General features: G+C 43.0%; 1 protein-coding gene across 1 annotated transcript in view; it reads right to left on the minus strand.

Annotated features, from left to right (window-relative positions):
- Positions 1 to 17,265, minus strand: part of smc1b (structural maintenance of chromosomes 1B) — a 30,759-nt gene that overhangs the window by 530 nt on the left and 12,964 nt on the right. Inside the window, exons 12-24 of the mRNA XM_071203335.1 lie at positions 16,118 to 16,264; positions 15,845 to 15,982; positions 14,567 to 14,683; positions 12,096 to 12,202; positions 11,341 to 11,482; positions 9,966 to 10,111; positions 6,273 to 6,426; positions 5,763 to 5,867; positions 5,531 to 5,687; positions 5,263 to 5,417; positions 4,186 to 4,337; positions 1,933 to 2,002; positions 45 to 155 (exon numbers count right to left, since the gene is read on the minus strand). Of these exons, the coding sequence (XP_071059436.1) occupies positions 45 to 155; positions 1,933 to 2,002; positions 4,186 to 4,337; positions 5,263 to 5,417; positions 5,531 to 5,687; positions 5,763 to 5,867; positions 6,273 to 6,426; positions 9,966 to 10,111; positions 11,341 to 11,482; positions 12,096 to 12,202; positions 14,567 to 14,683; positions 15,845 to 15,982; positions 16,118 to 16,264 (1,701 nt within the window). The remainder of the gene's footprint in view (positions 1 to 44; positions 156 to 1,932; positions 2,003 to 4,185; positions 4,338 to 5,262; positions 5,418 to 5,530; positions 5,688 to 5,762; positions 5,868 to 6,272; positions 6,427 to 9,965; positions 10,112 to 11,340; positions 11,483 to 12,095; positions 12,203 to 14,566; positions 14,684 to 15,844; positions 15,983 to 16,117; positions 16,265 to 17,265) is intronic.

The following is a 17,265-nucleotide window of genomic DNA, read 5'->3' on the forward strand; positions in this document are numbered from 1 at the left end:
ACATAGGAATTTAGGAATTGTAAAATGCTATAAAAGTGTCTTACATCTGAGTAGACTCCCTGCAAAGCGTCAGCCTTGGAGAAGAACCCCTCCTTCAGGGAGATGACGATGATCTGCAAGTTCTCTCTGGACTCCTCTCTGATGAAACTCGTCACCTGGGTACAAACAAAACACACACGTGCTCAGTGAAAAGGTCAATTAGCACAGTCTAATATTTTTATTAGGGCTGTCAGTCGATTAAAATATATCGCACATTTTTGATCTGTTCTAAATGTACCTTAGAGGAATATTGTTCAAGTTTTTAATACTCTTATCAACATATGAGTGGACAAATATGCTTTATGCTAATGTTTATTATCATTTGAACAATGACAAATATTCTCATGAATATTAAACACAACAACCTCTGAACATTACAAATATTCGCTTCAATTCAACCTGGAACCTCTCTCATACAATACAAAGTGTGTGTGTGTGTGTGTGTGTGTGTGTGTGTGTGTGTGTGTGTGTGTGTGAGAGAGATGGATCGTTGGAGCTATGTGCAACTCAAGGCAGCTCGAACCGGAGCTGCCTGGACGCTGCAATCATGTTGCGCACTATCCGAGCTGAGTGTGCTGACTTCTCCTACAATGTACCCCTGTCTGGCTGCCTGCATGAAGGCAAGTGCTCGGCGCAGTTGTGTGGATAGAGCGCTCCTCTGTTTTCATTTAAACAGCTCCTTATATCCGTTAGCGCAGCTAGCTAGCACCAGATGCTAACAACAACAATGTACCCCTCGCTCGCTCGGGCCACATTACACACACCCTCCCGGTCCTCCCAATGGCCAGTCGGTGCCTGCCGGTGAGCGTGGAAGTGTGGTCTGCCACAAGCGGGCGGCAGGAGCGGGGCTGTCAGCAGATGGTATTTTAAACTCGATGCGCTCTGAAACTACGGGGCGGCCGAGGAAAAAAAATACACATGCGTTAATCGCGTTAAAATAATTAGTGGCGTTAATTTTTTTATTAACGCGTTAACTTGACAGCCCGAATTATATTATATCACACGTGTCAAACTCAAGGCCGGGGGCCAAATCAGGCCCGTGGTGGATTTAATTTCGGCCCGCAGGATAATTTCTAATTACTATTAGATCTGGCCCGCCGGTATATTGCACGCACACCTTCCCTCCATCCTGAGGGTCTCCTCCGCTCAGAGCCTGAGCCCAAACATTGATGAACCTGCACCCAAGATGAGAGGCCAAGTATCTGAGCTAGCATCTCAGAGCAGCACACTGAGTTCAATGGATGTTTCCTTCTGCACTTTCTCTCTCACGACAGCAGGGCAGGTTTGGTTTGTTCCTTGACGGAAATAGTTTTGTTGAAGCTGTTGTTGTCCTGTGGGGAAATGTGATCATAAGAAATGACTCTGGAGAAGCTGCAGATAGAGCCATAAGAAATGAATGCAACTGATTATTTAATGTTGTTTTTATAGGCAATCATTTAAGCTTTGTTAGTTCCAGGTTTAATATGTGCAATAAGTTCATTTCAATAAGTTCTGCAATAAACATTGAACCAGTCCGGCCCTCGAATAGTACCCCTTTTTTTTATTTTGGCCCACTGTGTATTTGAGTTGGACACTCCTGTTATATCATATAAAATATACTTGTGTTTATTATTTAACACAAAATGATCTGCAAGCAAAATAAGGTTATAAGAAAAGCTGTGTATTTATCACAATTCTCCAAAAGCAGAAGTGATCCCTGAAATGATCATGCATTGTCCATCCCACACTCTGAAGCCCAAACATATCCAGTTCAAAATTATATAAAACATACAAAAAGCAGCAAATCCTCACATTAAGGATGTATGTAATTGAAAAATTGGAATTGTTGGTTGATTGATGATAATTGCTGTAACAAAAATAAATGATACACAATAGATGCAGCTGGTTTCTTACTTTTCCGATGTTTGAATTGTCCAGCGCTGCATCCACCTCGTCCAAGATCAAGAAGGGAGCGGGGCGGAAACTGAGAGACATGAGAGCAGCGAGCCAAACGACGTGGGTCAAATGTTAAAGTCAGGGCCGTTAAAAACTGATGCCACAAGTATCAGATTATGTGGGAAAGTGCTTTAGATAGAAGTATCAGAAGAGGGGGAAAGGGATCAAGTGCAAAAGAGAATAAAAAGGAAGGAGTGATGACGGGTTCAGGGAGAGGATCAACAGACTCTCCAAATTACATAGTTTGACTTTATTAGTCCATCCATCAGCTAAAAATCTCATTACAAGTTAAGCACCCCCAGGCCACTTGCAAAATGGTTGTTTCTGGAATCGCTAGGGTCAACAGCTGTGGTAATATTTATTTTATCTCCTTTTTAAAGTTTTCCATCTGTCCAGATTAATTAATATCTAGCAAAAACAGATCTTGGTAAATTATTTTAGGGAATAATGGTATGTCAATCTGGTGTTGAAGAATTTAAATTCTGTTTATTTTACGTGTTATCGGTCGCTTTTATGTGCATTTCTTTTAGTATCCACATTCATTTAGATATTTTATTGTTCCTATCCCCCTGGCAAAATATCTTAATGCATTTTATTGTGTTGAAATACGCCATATAAATCCAGGGTATATGCAGGAATCCTGAAGTCAAATGTAAGACCTTTTTTAACTTTTCATACATTTTAAGACCTCATAGCCACTTTGAGTTTTAACCGGTTACCTTGGCGACACACTTTACCTCACATTGACTATATACAGTATTGATTGTCCTTCCTCCTTATCTTCCAACCATTTGGACGCAGACTTGCATTTCCCCATAACGATGTTGTTTAACAACCAGCGTAAACGGACCTTCGCGCTATCAAGCAGTGAGCGTGCGACGTTGTCAAATCCAACGGGATGCCATAAATAAACTTCACAGAATCTCACTACACACCTACGCCATGACTACATTCAGGCAGACTGTAGAATACAACCTCTCTGGACCATTTATATACTTATTGAAAATAAGCTTGATTGATCAACTTTGAATTAATGCTGTCAAAATTATCGCGTTAACGGCGGTAATTAATTTTTTGAATTAATTGCGTTAAAATATTTAACGCATTTAACGCATGTGCTGAATGGCCCGCCCCATACATCCCACCAGTGGCAGCGCCAGGGTATGGCTGGGGTAGGCTACACCCATACCAAGAAATGTCTTAGCCCCACCATGAGAAATGATGTTAAAGTAAGCAAAATAAAGTCTGCCAACTCGCGCAGAGAATTGCACACACAGCAGTTAGTAAGATTGATTTCAGTCGCCACTTGTCTGGAAATACCGAAGACCAGAAACGGTTTTGAAAACTTTTGTCACGTAGTGATCGTCTTCTCAATAGAACATCTTTGATAATGTCTTCTGGCCAATCAGAATCAAGATAACGGCGTGGTGTTGTTGCAGGAAGTCCCGACAGAGAATACTTTTGCTGTAGTACAGGGGTGCACATAACTGGTACGCAGGTTATGTGCGTAATCTGAAATGCGTACCGTCACTTGTGTCACAAAGCGCATTTGCGTACCGACGTACTTGTGAAGCTTTTCCAGAAGGCGGTTAGATCACCGGACGACAGAGTCGGTCTCCGTGTGCACAGACAGGCTGCTGTTAACGTCGGTCTGTACAACGGAACTGTGCCAAAACTACGCCAACCGGCTGCGGAGGGAGACTCCCCCCTTCACTGGAGAACTGCGCTAAAACAGCTGATCACAACGTTCACACTCTGTGGTCACGAAGTACTCCACTAGCCGCCTCCGCCCCCCCCCTCTGTCGACTTTCCTGAAGTACTCCCCCGTTGATAGAAATCAACACGTAATGAATTAAGACCCCACGGTTTGATGATTGATAGGTGTGTGGGCTGTCTTTCATTTTGACAGGCAGAAAAAAGTTATAATAAACATACTGTATGTTAAATGGATATATCCGCCTTCTTTCATTTATCTTTCCATTCCCACAACAATATACATAAATAAATGGCATATTTTGGACATAGTTCGAATGGTGATTAATCATGATTAATTAATTTTTAAGCTGTGATTAATCTGATTAAATGTTTTAATTGTTTGACAGCCCTAATTTAATACTTCTTAAGACCCCGCGGACACCCTGAAATCATGAACCTTGCCTAATGTAAAGTCATATAGTGTGTTTTAGGGTTGGGTTATAAGCCCAGTGCTACCTGTGGATAGCGAACACCAGGGCGAGGGCAGCGATGGCCTTCTCTCCACCCGACAGGTTGTCCATGGACATGAAGCGTTTCCCCGGAGCCACGCAGTTGTAGTTGATGCCGCCGAGGTACGGCTCTTCAGGAGTCTCTGCACTCAGAATGGCCTGCAGCACATACAGAGGGATTGAAAGCTTCTTGTTCTTGCTTGTAACATCTTCTGCAATGACCAATGTTAATGAAAATGATGAACCGTGCACACTGTTTATGATTAGATTAATTTTAAGTGCCTTACAAGACGGAACAACAGTTGGTTGGAAACTTTTAACAAATTCAAATGTTGACTTAAATTATATGTATTTTGTCTACAGGTTCCACGTTATTTTATGAGGTTGATTAAAAGCAGTTTAAAGGTCCCACGACATGGCCATTTCTACTGATCAGAATTCCATTGTTGAGGAATAGATTTACATTGTTCAATGTTCCAAACTCACATTGGTTTCTCACAGCATCTCTGTATAGTATGTGTATTCACTCTCTGTCCTAAACGGCTTGTTGGAGCTCCTGCCCCCCCCCCCCCAGAGACCAGCAACCAGAAAATGACACCAGTAATGACAATAGATAAGGTTGAGGGTGTCGGCGAAACTCCTCAGAGTACCGCGGCTGAGAAAAGATACGGCTGAGTGAGTGTGTGTGAGGAGCTCCGCGGATTGGTCCATTTGGGTATGGTCACGTCACCAGGAAGTAAACAATGGAAAAAGAGAAATCTCCAACGAGGCGTTCTGGGGCAGCACAGACAGGTCTTTCCTGTGTTAGAGTCTTACTCGCTACAGGGTGTACTTTGAGGGTCTTTGACCGTTTACATGCAGAAAAAGCTACATAACACAAGGGGACGGGTAATAACCGGAAAAGCATGACATGGGACCTTTAATAATTAAAGTAAATTGTTACTGTTTTGAGTGTATACACTGTAGATGCAATGATCCGTTTGCCACCTATCAGCCTCATATTTTGCACAAGCATGATGATGGTTTTACGTCGCATGTATAGAAACTTGAGTGTGTTTCTGTGGTTGAGGTTTTGTTGCTTCACCTGGGCGCTGTTGTTCCTGCAGATTCTTTTATAGATCTGATCGATGACGACAGACACGTGATCGAAGCACTGAGTGAAGTGCTGCAGGCGCTTTGCTTTCACCTGCTCAAACTCCTGACTGCACTTTCTGGCCACTCTGGTGCTGGCTTCAAACGCTGAGGGAGGGACAACATGTTAACTTCAAATGTGCACATAGTTATACTATATTTGTATTATATTAAATACACCTAACCAACGTTTCATTTTGTGACTAAAACTTGATAAATACCGTCGGTCACTCCCTGCAGCTTGTCCTTCACCTCCCTTATCTTCTCCAGAGCTTTGAGGTTGGGGGCGGTGGTGCGCTGCAGAACTCCCTCGATGGAGGACATGGACTCATTCAGCCTCTCAATGTGCGCCTGCACCTCCTTCTCCGCCTCTAGACTCTGCACACACATTCAATGCATGTTATAGATTCATTTCTGATCAACATAGCACAATGCTTTGGGTTCATGGCTCACCCTAACATCTTCGTCCAGGCCAGAGTAGTCGATGATCAGCTGTGCCTCTCTCTCATACATGCTCGTGGTGTTCATGGTTGAAGCGCTTTCAGTTTCTGTGTCCAGCTGCAAAGGAGAGTGTGTCATCAGGTGATACTGACCCTGACAGTTGTATTATTAAGTCCTCAGGGTTTCTCAGCTTTACATTTTCTAAAACAAGTGCAGTTTCTTTTATTAAATTATTCGGTTTTTTTCAAATTTGATCATTCAGCTCAATTTAATATCTTTTACTTTTGCCAAAAATGTGCAGGACTCATTTAGAGATGTCCAGTCTTTGCTACTAATCAAACCATTCACAAACATTTACAGACATTCAAACACACAATTTGGGGTAAAGTATCTGGCTCAAGGACACATCAAAATGTTTACTGCTAGGGATCGAACCACACCTTTCCTATTGGCAAACGGCAGCACTATCTCGTGAGCCACAGCTGGCCAAAAATGGCGAAAAAGACGAGTTAAATCTCTCACCTGCGCCTCGCTGACCTCGTTGAGGTTCCCTGACAGCAGGACGATGGGCAGACCCTGGATCTTGCAGCCGACCAGCATGTTGTGTCGGAACAAACGTTTCTGCTCCAAAGCCGACTCTGCAGACATCACCTCGCGCTGGAACTTCATCAACTCTCTGAAGACAGAGAAACACCACGATAATATATTTTAAATGGTGTTTTGACACATATTTTGGCTTTTAAGTCCTATTTTCCATTAAAGGTCACCTATCATGCTACTTTTAGGCAATAGCATAGCTCTCAGATATATACAAATATATAAAAACATGTCTATGAAGTGTTTTGCTCAAAATACCAAGCAGATCACTCGTTCTAGCCATGCCTCATATCCCTCTGTTTCACTTCCTGTTTCAAAAGTGCTGATTTGGGGATAAAGCTAGCTTGATAAAAAATAAAAAAGGAGGGGGCTGAGATCATGCGGGACCCGGCAGCTACTGCCTAAACCAGGGGTCACCAACCGTTTTTAGGGTGAGGGCTACTTTCAAAAAATAAAACAAGTCGGGAGCTACTTTTACTCCTCTTTTGTTTTGTTTTTTGCAGTGTATATATTTAGCACATTTTAACATTATGATGTGCTGACCTTTAACCTTTGTGTGCTGTTTGGGTCTGTGGGACCCGTTTTCAGTGTTTACTAAAATAACATGTATTCAATTTAATTATTTTAACCTGCTTTATTTGGGGGTGGGCCTCACCTCCTCTTGGGGGGTCCAGGGGCATGCTCCCCCAGGAAGATGTTTTTTAAATGTTGAAGTTAAATGCATCAATCTGGTGCACTTTGAGCACAACATGAATTTATGGATACAGCTCTCAACACTCAGATGAAAGGGAGCTGTATACTTTTCAATAATCCAAACATCTTTAGAATATGATCACAACCAACAACAAATCATTTAAACTTGTTTATTCTGATCTTATGTTACCTAGTTAGCATTTTACGAGTCACTCCCCTTTTAAACTGTTTTTTTTACTGTCCTATAGTACACACTGGAATGATTTCTTACTTTATCTATATTAAATAGATAAAGGTTTTTTCTCTCTCTAAAAAATAGTAATAAACATATTTGTAAAGTGGGGGGACACAAATGGGATTTCGAAAAGAGCGGGGGACATGTCCCCCCTGTCCCCAGTGGAAATTACACCATGCGTGTGTGTGTGCGTCAAGTGCAATAAATATATATGCAAGTTGCAACACACAGACAACACTCATGTGCAGTATAGCGCATAGGAAGTTTTTCCTTGTACGATGTGAGGGTCTAAGGCAGGGGTGCCCAACCTTTTTTGAACCGAGAGCTACTTTTAAAGTTGCCAGTCTGCCGAGATCTACCAGTCCAAATAGAGAGGCGTAGCCATACTGACAGCCTACTACCAGGTAAATACACACTACTTGTATAAAACTGACCTTTAATACTCCATAAAATACTGCAGATCCTTTATCTTACCTCTTTCTAATCTAAACACATACAACTGAAGTTACACAGCAGTGTTGTTGATACAGAGTTGGAGTTTATTCACACATCACTACAGTGGGTAATGTTTAAGAAACATTGAACAGTGCTGCCTCATATGACACAGGAAAAAAAGAAAAGACTCTGAACCCTTTCTTTGCCATTATATAAAAATAGTGTTGCCACAAAAGTATAAATGAGGCTTACTAATAAGACAACTCAGATCTGAAGCTACACGGGAATCTGCTGCCAAAGTGCAATAAAAAAGACAACATTAATAGAATCAAACCCTTTTTTTGTTGCATTTTAGTCGAGTATAAAAAGAAATGCCTTTTTAAAATAGGATGCAAGCAACACTAGTTTCTTAACCTGAATTGATAATAGACTATAATCAATTTAAGTTTGCATTCTTCTTTCAACTCACAGCTGATTAATAACGGTATCTAACTTGAGTTTTTATTATATCAAAAACCTGTTGAAATGCTTCTGTTAATTTTACTGTCCCCCAAAAAGCGCGTCGGCAGCCTCCAAGAATGCTTCTTTCACAACTTCGCCGTCTTTGAAAGACGTCATGTGTTTCGCAAGAACGTGACTGACACGATAAGATGCTCTGGTAGCAGCCTTGCTCTTGTTGTTGGGCCAGGTGAAAATGGACTGCTGTGCATTTAGCTGTCCTCTCAGGCCCCTCCCCTTTTGGAGCGTAGGGCAGAATCAGGAGGGAATTCCGTCTCGTAGCGTTTGTGCACTGTTTTGAAATGCCGCCCCTAAATTACCCTTCTTCGATAAAGCCACGCTCACATTGCAGATGAGACAGATGGACTTTGAATTGGAATAGATACAAAAATAATCATCCTCCCACTCGGAGTGAAAATTATATATTTTGGGCTTTTTTGCTTCTGCCATAATTGCGGTCTTGTTTGTGTGCAGACTGTCACTCCTGTGGACACGGAGAACGTCAGCGAAATAGTGCCCAGCCAAGCCCCCACACATGGGGTCACGCCGGCCAATCACAAAGCTTTGGTGCGTTCAAGTGCATTATTCTGGCACGGGAAGATTATGTTATAGGACATTAACGATAAAACAGAATATTGTTGTTCTATTTTTAGACACATCTCGCGATCGACTGGGAATCTCGCTGCGATCGACTGGTTGGGCACCCCTGGTCTAAGGACAGAGGGTCTAAGGACAGAGGGTGTCGTATTGTCATACTGATATTCTGTACAAACTGTGAAGTCCACTGAGACAAATGTAACATTTGTGATATTGGGCTATATAAATAAACATTGATTGATTGATTGATATAGGCTGTTCAATGGGGCTGATGTGTTGTGTAGATTCTGCCAGAAGGAAAATCAGCGGTGAGGTGCCGCCCAACATTGCTTTTCTTCCCGACTGCAACGCTGGTTCCGCAAATCAAGCAATTAAGTGATTGGTCGATATTCATTGTGGGGGTGGGGGGGAGGAGGGGTGTTAGATAGATATAGAGTTGTAGTAAGTAGATAAGAGTTCGCTATGATTGAGGTTTCGTTTATGCATAGGGTAGATTCTTTTAATTACATTTCCTTTTTTGTTTTGTGTATTTTTTACATTTTGGATTTGCCTGGCGAGCTATTTTTAGGACATTCCCCGCGGGCGACTCACATTGCCCCTGCGGGCGACTAAGTGCCCGCGGGCACCGTGTTGGCTACCTCTGGTCTAAACTAAATACTGCCGTGATGAAACACCATATCATGGATTATCAAGGATTGTTTCTGAAACAGTCTGGAGCTCAAAAGCTTTCTCTCTTGCCGGTTATACCACAAGGTGAGTTCCTTTTTACTTCCTGCTTCGTCACACACATGCTCTCCAGTACAGGTTAGCTCTGAGTGTTAGCGATGCTAATGTAAACACCGACCATATTACGTCCAAAACAGTCGGGCATTGTTCTGATAGCAACGTTCTGATCGGGCCGTGGTTGTAAAGCCAGCCTATATTTCTGATATTACGTCATATCGGACGCAAATCTGGATCAGCTCCGTTGTAGCCCTGTTTTTAGAGATTTGGGTACGGAGGAAAAGAGAGGGTTTTATTTTCTGACGCTGCGTGAGTTCCCCGACACACCGGGGACACATCTTTCTGTATAAAAGACATCAAAAAGTGCATTTTGCATGATAGGTCCCCTTTAATGTACAACATGTCAGCACAGTTAGAGGTGTAGGAGGTGGAGTTACTTGTTGATCTCTTGGAGGCTCTGGGTGTTCAGGTCCAGCTCAGCTTTGGCAGCGGCCATCTGGCTCTTCTTGGCCAGCAGCTGGTTCTTCAACTCCAGATCTTTGCTCTGACTCTGCTCCACCGCAACCAGCAGCCTTTCCTCCTCCTGGGGGTTGGGGGGGAGAGGAGTAATTTCACATGCAGAAATATTCCTAAATACATTTGTTTTTAAATCTCATTTGGAGGAAAATATATATTCCATGAGGAGGTGGATATTCAATAGGGCTGCAACAAACGACTAATTTGATAATCGATTAATCTATCAATTAATGTAACGATTAATCGACTATTCGGACAATTATGCCTTGCACAATTTCTCAAACGCTCTTATTTAGCCATCGACTTTTAGATTTAGCTTGAGGTTGTTTAGGCATGTGGATACTAACAATGAAGAAAATAAAGATGAATACTTGATTCAAAAATACATATATTATTAAATTAACTTAACAAATTGTGAACAAAACTAACACTGCTTTTTATTTAAAGTAAATAAATAATATTTCACATCAAAAGAAACAACAATGTTTTAACAAATCGTATTAAATAATCTGATGACAGAACTGTAAACAGAATAGCTGAAACTTTAACAAAATAAATAACTCAGTTACCTCTAATCATTAACCCATGCTTGTATAATGTAGTTAACTCTGTGTGTTGCTGCTAGCATACAGAACACCTGACGTGGAAACGTTACTTGTGGATGGGGCTACAGAGCTGCTAGAAAGACAGTCCAACCCGGTGCATTCCTCCGTCTGGATGTGGAGCGCTTTGGCTAAATGTTTAGACAAATTGCTCGTGTTACCGCCCTTACATGCTAAACACTATTGGCAACGAGCATTGTCCACCTCGAGACGGGTAACATTTAACCACACTTTGGAGCGCTTCTCTCCGCCATCCCCGCCGTGTGTTGCTGCATGTAGCAGCCGTGTGTGTAAACTTCCCCGCCCCCTCGCACACAGACGGGGGAGAGAGATCTCGTCCGGATTGGAAAGATCGAAAATACATCATAGACGCATTTTTGTTTTCTTTTTGCATATTAGAAATGAGTTGGCGACACTAAGACTGCGATATAATGTTTATGTAGCAATAATGCCGTTAAAAGCTGTGCAATATATACCAGGCTGCTAAATCCTCAGAACTGTTACAGGATGTGTATTTTGTATAATGTGTAACTTCAATACTTTTTCATGCACGCTTTAGTAACATTAAGCTGTCTTTGGCTCTTTTCTGCTGTAGCAATGTACATTTCCCCTCTGTGGGGCTAATACAGGGATTCTGATTCTACAGGAGGCAGTTTGACGATAGCAACACAGGACGAAAGCCTGAGATGACTACCTTCTTCAGCTCGGCCATGGTTCTCTCCTCCTTGTCGATGGTTTCCTCCATTTTGTGGAGCTTATTCTTCTGCTGCTCCAGTTGTTCTTGTTGGTACTCCAGCTGTGCGTTCAGGCGAGTGCACTGACTTTCAAACTCCAGGCTAAAAGAAGACAATGTAAGGTGTTTAGGTAGTAACACACACGAAGAAAATCATGCATACAAATAATACTTAGACACACAAGATTATTCTGAACAGGAAGATATACATTATGTTATGTACATTATAGCTTAAAGGTGGGGTAGGTAAGAATGGAGAAACCAGCTCGAGTGCGCTAGAATTTGAAAATACACACCGACAAAAATCTGTCCCTTCCTTCAGACTTCCTCACAGAGCCCCTCCTCCAACGCACACGAACGCGCACATGACCAATGAGGGCACGAGATAAGTTTGTGCCCAGATGGAAGGCTGACAGGCAGGTAGGCCATCCAGTTACTTTAGCCGGGCCGGCTCAAATGATTGGTCGTGCTTTTTACAGCGCTACGGCTTCCACTGATGATATTTTTTAATGGATTTATTGTCAAAGCATTTAATGTATGCATTGCTATCGGGATGTTCAGAGCATTCCATTGAATATAACAAAAAGCGTTTCTGAAGTGAATTACCTACTCCACCTTTAACACTTAGTAAAGTTCTTCTCAGAAGTTAAATCGATAAATGGAAATTTGCAAGGAACTTTGTAAAATATGAAAATGTGACTGTGTGTTTTTCGGACCGTTTATTGTCGATCTCGGTCTGATGTTTCAGGTTCTCCTGCTCGTACTGTCTGATGTTGTCCACTCCGATCTCAGCACAGAAGTCAGAAAACACCAAGTCCTCCATCTGAGTATTTACACAGTTAAAGTCAAGACAAGCAAACGTTATTCATTGAGCCAAAACCTATCCTTAGACCCTTCAGATAAGAGAAACAGTTCCAAAAGAAACAGGAAGGGTGGAGGAGGAAGGGGTTCTGTCCATGGATGTATAATAAGAACTGGATACAGCGTGGGAGGCGGGGCCTCGTTCATTCCTATGAGAGTTGCTCATTGGCGCATGAAGACAAAATGGCCCGACTTTTGAGAGAGCGAAACGTCACGAAAGTATTCATATAATCCGTTCTTATTGTGCATCCATGAGTAAAGGTAAAACTCATGTAGTACTGAACACGTAACATGAACGTGCCGGGCGGCGCGGTCCCGTGGGTTAGATGCGTGTTCATAATGCAGATGGCAATAACTCTCAGAATAACGTTATTAGCACATTTTACAACTTGAGGACCGAATGTTTTTAATAAGGGCAAGTGTTCATACTGGGTAGTTTATTTAGTTTAAAACAAATTATCCAACGATTTACAGACGTCTCTTTCCCAATGTTAGTCAATGGGGAAAAGTGTTTCCGGGCCCAGCGACTGATACGGAAGTGTAGTACCGCCATTTGGCCACAACGAATATTTTCCTCAGAATCCGGCGCACTTCCTGGGGTCTTGGTTCTGTCCCTGGACACAGACATATTACATTTTGTGTGTACAGAAAGGACTGTAAATAATAAATATATGAGAAAATATTGATCTGGGAGGACATCCAGCAACATCTTGTGTTAAGTACATGCAGCTAGTCATTAGATAATGGTTCATACACGATTTAGCATCTAAGTAGGCAAATGTGAGAAAAACTAAATAGGTGTTCAAAACCCTTTATGCACTCTGTTGTATATAATTTCTTCTAACCCAAAACCCCTTTGAAGATAAGATAAGACTTTATACATCCCGAAGAAATTGTTGTGCCAGAGTAACACAAATACAATAAACACAGCAGCATAATAGTACAACTGTACACTAATCGTGCAGTAAAAAGAGAAATTAAATATCTACAGGAAACAGGAAACATAGGCGCTCACATAATTAATGTAAATATTACCAGTATATTATTAGTGCCAAAAAACGTAGTGGCAGATACGTAATTGCACGTTATCATAGCACATTATTAATAATAATAATATTGCACATGTTATATAGCAGCGAGTAGGGTTGCATATCGTTGACTTTTTTACGATACCGATACCAGTGAACGACACCGATACTCAACCGATACATATCGTGATACTTTCATGTTGCATAAGGGAAACATTTAATCATCCTGCAATTACTCCCAAAAAGCGCTTTATGATATAGTTAACATGTGAAATTAATATTAAATTCAATTGTGGGACTTGGGTCTTTTAGTACTGAAAAACACGTTATCTATGAAGAAAACAGATTCTGCAATATCATTTATAACAACCATCAGGCGTGAATAGCACCAGTATAATCAACATTCAACCTGATATTGACTGACCAGAGAACACATAAAGGATCATGAGATCTCGGCATTGCACATAAAACAAATAGCATCATTAAAATCAACATTTGCCTGATGAAAGAAAACAAATCCCATCACAGTTCAGTTTTGTGCATCTGCTCTCTCTGGAACCAAACGGGCGCTTTCACAGCGTAGGATATCACCTGCTGAACTGAACACTCTCTCGCCTGGCACGCTGCTTCCCTGAACACAAAGGGACTTGGTTGCCATACGAGACAGCATTGGTTGGAGGTTGGATGTGTTGCCGCCTTTTCCAGAAATAAACTTCTTGCAGTGGTTACAGACCCCACCATTCAGACTGGCAGTCGTTACAGACCCCACCATTCAGACTGGCAGTGGTTACAGACCCCGCCATTCAGACTGGCAGTCGTTACAGACCCCACCATTCAGACTGGCAGTGGTTACAGACCCCACCATTCAGACTGGCAGTGGTTACAGACCCCGCCATTCAGACTGGCAGTGGTTACAGACCCCACCATTCAGACTGGCAGTCATATGCAGCCACAATTTAGATTTTCTGAAGTGACTCGATTGCGGAGTTTCACGGCGAAATTTACATCGTAATTCCGACGGTTTGGGCGCGAATTTAAGGATATTACGCCTCACTTTTATATAAATATAATCGAAAACCGGATCTGATTTCGGTTAGGTATACCGTGAGTGTTTTGTAATGATGGTAATGATATTTATATTGCAATTAATTTAACTTAAGCAGTGGAGACACCAACCTGATTCTATTTAGCTTAATTTAACATTTAACCAATTTAGTAGTGGCATGAACTCACTGGCAGCGTCAGCATAATGAACACAGACAACAGACAAGTTGGAGAAGATGCTTAGTCAGCCGTACCTGGTCGACCCGCTCTCTGATCTTCCCCTTCTCTGTGTCCTTTGTCTCCACGCTCTCCTGCTGCATCTGGATCTGACAGTCCAGGTTTGTTAACTCACTCTCCATACGAGAAATCTCCTGCGAACAACCAGCAGGAGATGATAAGACAAAAATACTGTTGACGATCTTCGCTCCTGTATCACCCTTATACAAAACATTCTTGTAAAACCATTATTTCAAGTGATGGGATAAAAGGGGGCTCTGATTGACATGTACACATACTGTAGAGTAGAGTCATGGCACAGTACAGTCACATTATGGCAGGGGTCAGCAACTAATTTGATATGAAAAAAGATTTATCAGCGCGCCAACGATCGAGAATTATCAACGGGGGCGGTTGAGGAGCTTGACAACTATCAGCAGGAGGGCGGGGGAGCCTCGCTGCGGGGAAGCAGTGCGTGGACCTGTCAGCGCAACTTACATGGTGCCGAATTTAATAAACACATTTAAATAATTGGTTTAAACGGCATAATAATAACGATCGTTCGTTCTGTGATTCTCCAGAACACACATGTTATGATATTAGGGTCATGCAGAGTGAGATGAGATCGCTGTCCCTTTAATAGAGAGAGAGGGGTGTGTCTTGTGGATGGTAGAGCGACAGTGGGGAACGTGTGTATGTTTCTGGAAGTGAAACGAGGAAGCAGAAAAACAGAGGTCTGTGATGTATTTTGTGAAACAGAAGAACAGCTAAATAAATGCAACGGCCTCCCAAGAAGAGCTCGCCTCTCTCCAGCCATTGAAGCTAAAGTGGGTTATTGAACCTGAAGCTTGTTGCTTCTGCCCTCCTCGACTACGGTCTGGGAGCCAACAGGAAAGTTCGACACACAGATGGCCAGTCCGCCCCTTTGTAGCATATTATTTCGTTGAGAGATGAGCAGATCGCCACTGGGCTTTCAACTAAAGACACAGCCACGCAAAAACTGCGGTATGTGTACAGCTTCTTATGGGTACTGCAATTAGTGAAGTGCTTTCCTCTGTGGTGAAACGATCCGCACCACGGAGGAAAGCGGCAAAAAGTCACCTGGAGTTAAAGAGAGTGGGGCTGCGCTGCGTGCATGGCTTCCTTCTGCAGGTAACGGGGAGACGCGCTCTGGCGGCAGTCTCGTTCAGGATCCGAAAATACAATCTAAATATTTTGCACACTTATTCCTAGTGTGCCACTGGTTACGGTGCCAGGGTTGCCGACCCCTGCATTATGGTATTACATTTGAGAAGATCAGAGTTCAGAGACCCTACCGCTTGGCATTTAAGGATGTCTTTCTTCCTAATGTTATCCAGGTCAGTTTTCGCGTATTTGAAGCGAGTCTGAACGCCCTGAGCCTGAGCAACGACCTCCTTCAGGTCTGAGTCCTTCCGCTTCAGCTTTATCAAATCCTGTCACAGGATAAAAACACAGAGTGAAGGTTAATAACAATTTAATAATAATAATTAATAATTAAGTAATTAACTACGCCTCGAGTTTCATGGCATGATTTTCCATCATATTTGCCACTTTGTGTGTGTACTCACGCGCATCTCTGCTGTCAGCTGGTCCTTGCGTTCCTTCAGCCGCAGCATGTCCTTCTCGTCCCAGCCACGAGCTTTGGCCCGCAGGTCGCTGGAGCCTCCAGAGATCATGCCTGATTTTGAAAACAGCGTCCCGTCCAGAGAGACTGTCTGCAGGAAACACATCTGATTACACGTCTGCTGGCCTTATATGTTACCCAGTAAGCAGTGACTTGTTTGCTGTCAAGAGAACCGTTGCTTTACTTTGCAAGGTTGCCATGAATTGGGCTAATTCAGAAGAAAACAACAAAGCAAAGTGTGTGAAGCAGAAATCCTGCAGCTCCGCCCGCTGTGACGGACCGGTGAGCGGAGCAGAACACACACAAGAGTCAGACCTAACACACTTAGCTATTTCATCTACCTCTGGAACAAGCTAAACTAGTTACACATATATTTATTCTTCACTGTCGGGTCAGTCATTACTGGATCAGTGAGCTGCATGAGATACTGACAGGCTGTCAGGAGAGAGAGGGAGGGAGAGAGAGAGAGGGAGAGAGAGAGAGAAGAGAGGAGAGAGAGAGAGGGTGAGGGAGAGAGAGAGAGAGAGAGAGAGGAGAGAGAGAGGAGAGGTGAGAGAGAGGAGAGAGGAGGAGAGAGAGGGAGGGGAGGCAGCAGAGAGGGAGAGAGAGAGGGATCTTCGAAGAGAGAGGGAAGAACGTAATAGAGAAGAGAGAGGGAGTGAGAGAGGGAGAGAGGGATATTCCCTTTCGAGAGGAGAGGGAGAGAGGGAGAGAGAGAGGGAGGGAGGAGAGGGAGAGCGGAGAGGGAGAGAGAGGGAGGAGAGAGATTAGGAGAGATGAGAGAGAGAGGGAGGAGAGTGATAGGGAGAGAGAGAGGGAGATGAGAGAGAGGCCCGGAGGGCATGAGAGAGGGAGGGAGAGAAATGGAACCCCTCCCGTACCTCCCCCCTTGAGGGCAGAGAGAGAGCGAGAGAGAGGGAGAGAGGGAGAGGGAGGAGAGAGAGAGAGGGAGGGAGAGAGAGAGAGGGAGAGAGAGAGAGGGAGGGAGAGAGGGAGATAGGGAGAGAGGGAGAGAGGGAGAGAGAGAGAGGGAGAGGGAGGAGGGAGAGGGCTTCCGCTCATTTCTCCCGTGTTATTCTCCAAAGTTAATGT

This window comes from Pseudochaenichthys georgianus, chromosome 6 (genome assembly GCF_902827115.2).
Source record: "Pseudochaenichthys georgianus chromosome 6, fPseGeo1.2, whole genome shotgun sequence".
Classification (NCBI taxonomy): domain Eukaryota; kingdom Metazoa; phylum Chordata; class Actinopteri; order Perciformes; family Channichthyidae; genus Pseudochaenichthys; species Pseudochaenichthys georgianus.